This window comes from Tupaia chinensis, unplaced genomic scaffold (assembly GCF_000334495.1).
Source record: "Tupaia chinensis unplaced genomic scaffold, TupChi_1.0 Scaffold143830_1, whole genome shotgun sequence".
Lineage (NCBI taxonomy): Eukaryota > Metazoa > Chordata > Mammalia > Scandentia > Tupaiidae > Tupaia > Tupaia belangeri.
This window is the reverse complement of record NW_006203680.1, coordinates 223,640-230,556: the sequence shown is the minus strand read 5'-3', so window position 1 is coordinate 230,556 and position 6,917 is coordinate 223,640. Positions and strand designations below refer to the sequence as shown.

Genomic DNA, 6,917 nt, shown 5'->3' with positions numbered 1-6,917 from the left:
AAAGCGAGAAATCACCCCCCAGGGGGGATGGTCACGCCGCAATCCCTTCTCCTCCATTCTCCTCTCGGGATCTTGGGCACGCACGCACACGCGCCTGGCGTGAGTTTTAAGCCACCGGGTCCGGGACACGAACCGCAGTCGACTACGTGGGAGTCCAGCGACATAGCCATTACGCTAACTGCTGGTTCCCTCTCACAGGGTCTTTATATTTGCAGCCTCAGTGACCTATTACCTAAGTCTGTCTGGCCCAGGGTACTTCTCCACAAGTTTGCCTATCATGTTCACATCCTGGATCTGTGGACTTTCTTGTGGCCAGCTTAGATATTGGCATCACAATGGCCTTGCAGAGGCTCACAGAGACCAGCAGAGCTGGGAAGCAGTCAAGTGTGGTAGGGGGTAGAGTTGCCTCTTGGTCTATTGTCCTTGTTTGGTTCCATCATGAGGCAGAGCTAGACAAGCCTGGGTAGGCCATCCCCTAACTAGAAGTATGGCATTTGCCTCAACCTGTGGCACAGTTGCAGCCAGTGTGTACTTAGATTTCATGGTTTGTGAAGCCGCTTCAACAGTGTCCCATTTTCTCTTCTCTTCCTTGAGGTGGAGAGATTAGCATTAGCCCCTTTTTACAGATTGACTCAGAGAGGTAACTAGCCAAAGGTCATACTGCAGATAACTGATGGAACTTGACCTTTCCTTCTTCAGGGGTTCCATCAGCCTCCTCCACAAGCCCAGGAGTAAGTGGCATTCTGGCCACATGAAGATCCGTGAGGGTAGCTTCCAGGCAGATGTGGAGAGTGAACACTGAGGTCTCGAGGGTACAGAGGAGCATCCAGATTCAATCCTGCCCTCATGCCAGAACCATGCTGACTTGTATAGGGCTAAGAAGTGGTTTCAGGCAAGCAGCCCATGAGGTTTATGAACTTCCCTCACAGAGGAGCAAAGTAGTCCTGCAAAGACTGTAAACTGTCTCTTTGCACCTTGGTTTTCATCTATAAACCAGCATCAGAGACAGCACACACCCTTCAGGGTTTTCTGAAGATGAAATGGTTCTTTGTAAGACTCTCAACCTGGTGCCTGGCACAGAGGAAGCACATGGTATGAGCAGATTAGCATGATTCTAGCCCATGAAAACCTCTCACGCCAAAAGCTCAAGACCTTCTAGATATAAGACTCTAAGAAATGGAAGGACTATGAGTCCTTGAGGGATTCTCCACTGCCTCTGAGTCATTTGTCAGTCTGCAGAGCCCTTGAGGCCCTCTTAATCCTTGGCCTGCAGATATATCCAGGTTCTACTGCCTTCCACCCTTACTTCCAATTCAGGGCTAAGGTCCCTTCTCTTGGCAGAGGGCTTTGGAGGGTACATAGACCATTATTAACCTGGACTTTGCCACTAGAACCTTTCAGGACTCAGAACAAGTGTGACTGGAGGGGGGAAGCTGCCACCCTTCCCGGGTTCACTTGTAAGAATGGCCCAGCCCCCTTACTTCTGCTAGCTGCGTGACTGATAGCAAATCATGCAATCTGTGAGGTGTACTTTCCTACTCTGTAAGGAGGGATAAAAAAGCCTGCCCCTCGGAGTTGGTATGAGGATCAGATGAGGTCATGGATGGCAAAAATATAGACAGTGGGTATCTATAAACATAAAGGGACTTCAGAAAACTTATGGAGAATGCATATTATGAAAAAACCTCTGAGCTGATGGTTAAGGGAGCCATATCCACATGACCAACCCTGTGCTTCAAATCCTGAACCCTGCAGCTTGAAAAACATGCTGGATGCATGTGCGTGTGTCCAGATCCCAGCAGGATGGAGAAATGGAGGCAAAGGGATTGCAGAGTGACCACCCCCACTGGGGATTCTTTCTGTCTCTCTGGTGTGCGTGTGCACACACAGTCTCTGGGAAGAAAAAGCTATGAATAGATTTTGAATTATTTTTTTACACTAGAGTATACTCATACTTTAATTTTTCCATGACCTTTTTGAAGTCTCTGCCTACATGTTGGATCAAGTGGAGGATCAGGTCTGAAGGGCCTCAAGAGATAAATCACTTGGGTTTAGTTATTCCTAACAGGCTTTCCTCCAGAGGGTGGAAGAACTGTGGACACATACCCAAGCATCTGACTCTGCTTCCAGCCAGGCCAACCAGCAAAGGGAAGGCCAGAGTTTAAACGTACCAGGCCACCTTCTCCACCTCGGGCCACAGAGGCAGAGGAAACCAGGGGCTGGCCCTGTCTCATGTCCTGATGACTCTTCCTTTCCCCCACAGGTATAGCCTTCACAGACCTCCCGGTGAGTACTGCCGTTGGGTCTTCTCCAACTGGGCTGTCGGGGGTTGACTGGGTTGGGGCATGGGGTACCTGCAAGTACAAGGTCTGGAGTCTGCCTTTTCTCCAACCAGGGCTGTATACTGTGCTGTTGGTTTGAGGGTACCAGTAAGGGGTACCTGTTGGCCTTCCTCTTTCTCCAACATCAAGGCCTAGTCTTCCTCCAGAACTCTTAGCAGGTGACAATAATTTGTGGCATTTCCAAAGGCAGCTGTGGTGCTTGAGTAGGGGACAGAATGAAGGCAGCTCCTTGGCTCAGCTGGTCTGAGCCAGCTCCATGTGGCTGACAGCCTATGCACTGGAGTACAGAGGTAGGGAATCATTCTAACTGTGAAGGAGTGTTCTCTTAGAAAAGAATGGGGTTTCCTGCTGGCTTAGTTGAGGGCTCAGCTCCACCAACAGCCATCACCTACCTCCTGTACCCCAGCCTTCTATCATGAGTCATCACTGACCTCATCACATGAGATCCTCTACCCAGAATGACGGGGGCCTGGCCTGGCTCTGTGTGCCCTGACTGCATTCTAGAAGGAAGGTTTGCTGACTCTAGTGGTTGCTTTGGTATCCTGGACACCCCCATGATGCCCCAGAAAATGCTCTTGTGACTACAAGGGCTGACTGCGGCACTCTGGGTCCTATTAGAACCTCCTGCCTATGGATCTAAATCCTTCCCACCTACCTTGGGGGGGGGGGTCCCTGAGAGAGGGGTTGTGGTCCTAGGCAAAGAGAGTGGCCTCTGGGGAAGAATTCTCCCCCTGGCTGGGAGACATGATATGAAGTGACCAGATGTGAGAGTGGGCAGTATGCTGCCAGTGCTATGGTCACGGTGGTCAGGGAAGGCTTGCTGGATGGAGTGGCCTTTACTTGTGTTATGGAGGACAGGAGCGGAAAGGAAGGAGGTGAGAGGTCTCATGGGCTCAGAGTTCATGGTGGACTCATCTGAGCATGCAGGAAAGGCACATGATACTCCAGGATCACATATGGCCTGAGGATGGGAGGTGCAGTATGGACCAGGGGCCCTGGGGAAACAGTCTACAGCAGCAGTGGGGAGCCACAGGAGTCACTGTGTGAGGGAGTGACTGGCAGAAGCTGGTCATGATGGGGTAGTTGGAAAGCAGGGAACCCCACACCTCACTGGCCATCAGAGCCTCCTCTTGGTGAGCTTCTGACAGGAAGGGCAACAGCTTCTCTCTACCCTTTGCCATGCTGTCTTCCTCCTCCCCTCCTGTCCTTTGCCATCCCATCCTTTCCTGCCCCCTCATATATCTCCTTTTTGTGACAGAGAGATCCTGGACCTTCGGTCTTTCCAAAAGGAGTCCTCACTCACCCCTGCAGCAGACTTTCACAGCACACCTGCAGGGTCCCGAAGCCCAGCCTGCTTTTCCGTTCCCTGGCTGAGTTCCAGAGAGGAATCCTGGGTCTTGGGGACACAGTGACCTCTGATGCAGAGCAGGAGACTCCCTAGATTGAGGCTCACCTGTATTCCGCCTCCAGCTCTGTAATGCTGTGTCTTTGGTAGGGAGGTGGGCAGGCTATAACCCACCTGCCTCCTGCAGGTGGCTCTCTCAAGCCCCATGTGGGCCAGCCTTTAGGAGCCCTGGAGGTGAGGAGAGGCCTTGCTGCCCCACTGTCCTCAGGGCCTGACGACTGACATTTCCTTCTCCTCCTCAGGCCAACCTCTACCCCACCGTAGGCCTGCAGACTCCTGGGGAGATTGTGGACGCCAACTTTGGGCAGCAGCCCTTCCTGTTTGACATTGAGGACTACATGCGGGAGTGGCGTGCCAAGGTCCAGGGCACTGTCCATTGCTTCCCCATCAGTGCCCGGCTTGGCGAGTGGCAGGCGGTGCTGCAGAAGTGAGTGCCTTGTTCCCATCCTGTCCCATCCTGCCCCACTCCAGGGGCCTCACTCTCCAGTAGGCCCCCCAGACTGTTCTCGTGCCTTCCAGCTGGTTGCACCCTTCTGGACAGCACTTCCAGAGTGATTGAACCAGCCACCCTTCTGCTTCCCTTTCCTGGGCTAGACAGCTTTAGTTCAGTTCTCTAGGAGTGCCCTAGTTAAACCTTCGCCCTGCAACCACATCAGAGGGCTGATCCACGTGGCCATTTTCCTTCCCCAAGTTTTTTTTCAAAGGGTATCCTAGCACACCCTGTGGTGTCTTCCTCTCTGGACTTTTTTCCCCCTATCCAGGGTATCCATTTGGTCTGAGGTCACCTCACTGGGCTCAGCATCCAGCCAAGTCCCATGCATCCTTGGCAGTCCTCCCTAGAACCACCCTAGCAAGCTGATTGTCTGATTAATTCCTAGACTGCCCTGGAAAGCAGTGTTGCTGAGACTTCCTAGGGAGGTTTGGGTCTCTCTTCCACTTGGCCAGCTGTAGGCCCATGTGATACAGTGACTGGTACGCACTCTACTAGGGGATGGTTGTTAGCCTGGCTCTTAAGAATGGACAGGTGGGTACAGGGGAAGAGCCAGGCTCCTGCTAGCCTTGGTCATTGCTCTGCAGACTACCAGGCTGCAGTGGTCCCTTGGGTGGGCTTGGGGAGCATAGCACACTGGGTTCTCTGTGCAGCCTTCCTCTCTTGAGGGATTGATAATTGAGGCTGGCCCCGTGGGCAGTCCAAGACAGGGCCTGGGTAACCAGATCCTCCTCAGAAAGAGCCTAGAGCAGATGAGAAGTGCTTCCTCCAAAGGCCAGGACAGAACACTTGCTGCAGTCTGGGACAGGCTAGAGAGAAGTGGAGCTGCCCGGGTTGTATGGGGAGGGACTTCCACTCAGCTCCCAGGGCCTGGGTCAGCACATGGACCATTTTGTTTACATGTGTATTTATGTGCCTGTATGTGTTCATATGTAGTATTTGCCAGGTCCTACATATAATTTGTGTTCTGTGATTTCATAAAACTTCATTTCTTGAATATCGATAATAACTATGTTACCTCAGAGACAAGTTTGCCACATATTTGCCCTGGTGGGCAGCCCTTTGGACATAAAGAATTTTTCTTATTTCAGATTATTTCCTGGGGCTGGCAAGTGGCATGGTGGTTAAGGCACTGGATTCCCACATGGCCGACCGTGGCTCGAGTTGGAGCTGGTGACTTGCTTTCTCACTCACTTTCTCTCTTTTAAGAAATGGAATCTTGAGTCAAAGGGACTGTACGTTTTAGTGGCATATGAGGTTCATATAGGATCCTCTCAACCATATTTTATGAAAAAATTTCCCCCTGGTGTTTATAATAATGAAAATTCAGAATCTAGTATTACAAGATATATAATTTCATAATAAGAGGTTGTATTTATTGACTTCTTACTTCGTGCTAGGCACTGTATTTGTGTTATATCATTTACCCCTTAAAACATGAGGGGACTTTGGGGCCAGCAGGTAGCATAGTAGTTAAGGCACTGGACTCCCACATGGCCAACTGGGGTTCAAGTTCTGGAACTGGTGGTTTGAAACTCATGCCAGGTATGTGTGTGTGTGCATATGTGCGCATGCATGCCTAAAATCCTGAGAGTTGGTTGGAGGGGAAGGGATGGCAGCATGACCATCTTCCCTGGAGGGTGATTTCTTGCTTTCTCTCTCTATGTCTTTCTGGCAAGTACACCTACGCAATAGCAAAAAGGCTCCAGGGATCAGTGAGTGACATAACGATTACGTTGCTGGATTCCCATAGTCCTGGAAGCTTAAACTTATGCCAGACACGTGTGTGTGTGCCCAAAATCCTGAGAGAAGAATGGAAGAGAAAGGATTGCAGTGGGGCCATCCCCCTGGGGGGTGATTTTGTGCTTACTGTCTCTCTGTCTCTCTCTGTCTCTTCCATGAGCATATGTGCTCTATAGCAAAAATCTCCAAAAAAAAAAAAAAAAAGCCTCCAAAAAATGTGAGGGGACATACGCCTAGACTTCTTTCTTTCTTTTTTTAAAAAATTATTTATTTAATTTTATTTATCATCTTTTTTTTTTTTCTAATTTGCTATAAGGCTCATGTACTTACTAGGGTCAGTAAAAACCAACTCAATATGGTTTTTAAAAGTGTGCATGTAGTATGTGACTATCAAATTGAAAGTGAGAAAGCCAGCCACCAGGTCTGTGACTTGAACCACGATCAGCTATGTGGGAGTCTAGCACTTTAACTACCACACCACCTGCCAGCCCCAACTTCTTTCTTTTTTGATTAGCACATTATTTTTTAAAATTTACATTTTATCATTGTACATCTTTATATCACTCAATATGTTTTCTTTTTCTTTTTTTTTTTTTTTTTTTTGAGAGGATTTTGCTATAGGGCATGTGTGTAGCCCTAGCCCTATGCTTAAACTCTAACCCTAACCCTCACACTATCCTTAAACCTTATCCCTAACCCTAACACAATCCCTTCTTCTCTATTCTCCTCTCAGGATCTTGGGCATGCACACATATGCACCCAGCATGAGTTTAAGCCACCGGGGCCAGGACTTGAACTGTGATCGACTACATGGGAGTCCAGCAACACAGCCATTACGCCATCTGCTGGTCCCTACTCAATATGGTTTTTAAAAGTGTGCATGTATTATGTGACTATCAAATCAAGAATATTACCACATACAACTTTTTTTTTTTTT

General features: G+C 49.4%; 1 protein-coding gene across 1 annotated transcript in view; it reads left to right on the top strand.

Moving 5' to 3' along the window:
* Positions 1-6,917, top strand: part of RANBP10 (RAN binding protein 10) — a gene marked incomplete at its 5' end in the record, with an annotated part of 46,385 nt that overhangs the window by 32,399 nt on the left and 7,069 nt on the right. Inside the window, 2 exon segments of the mRNA XM_006172121.3 lie at positions 2,264-2,286; positions 3,990-4,174. Of these exon segments, the coding sequence (XP_006172183.2) occupies positions 2,264-2,286; positions 3,990-4,174 (208 nt within the window).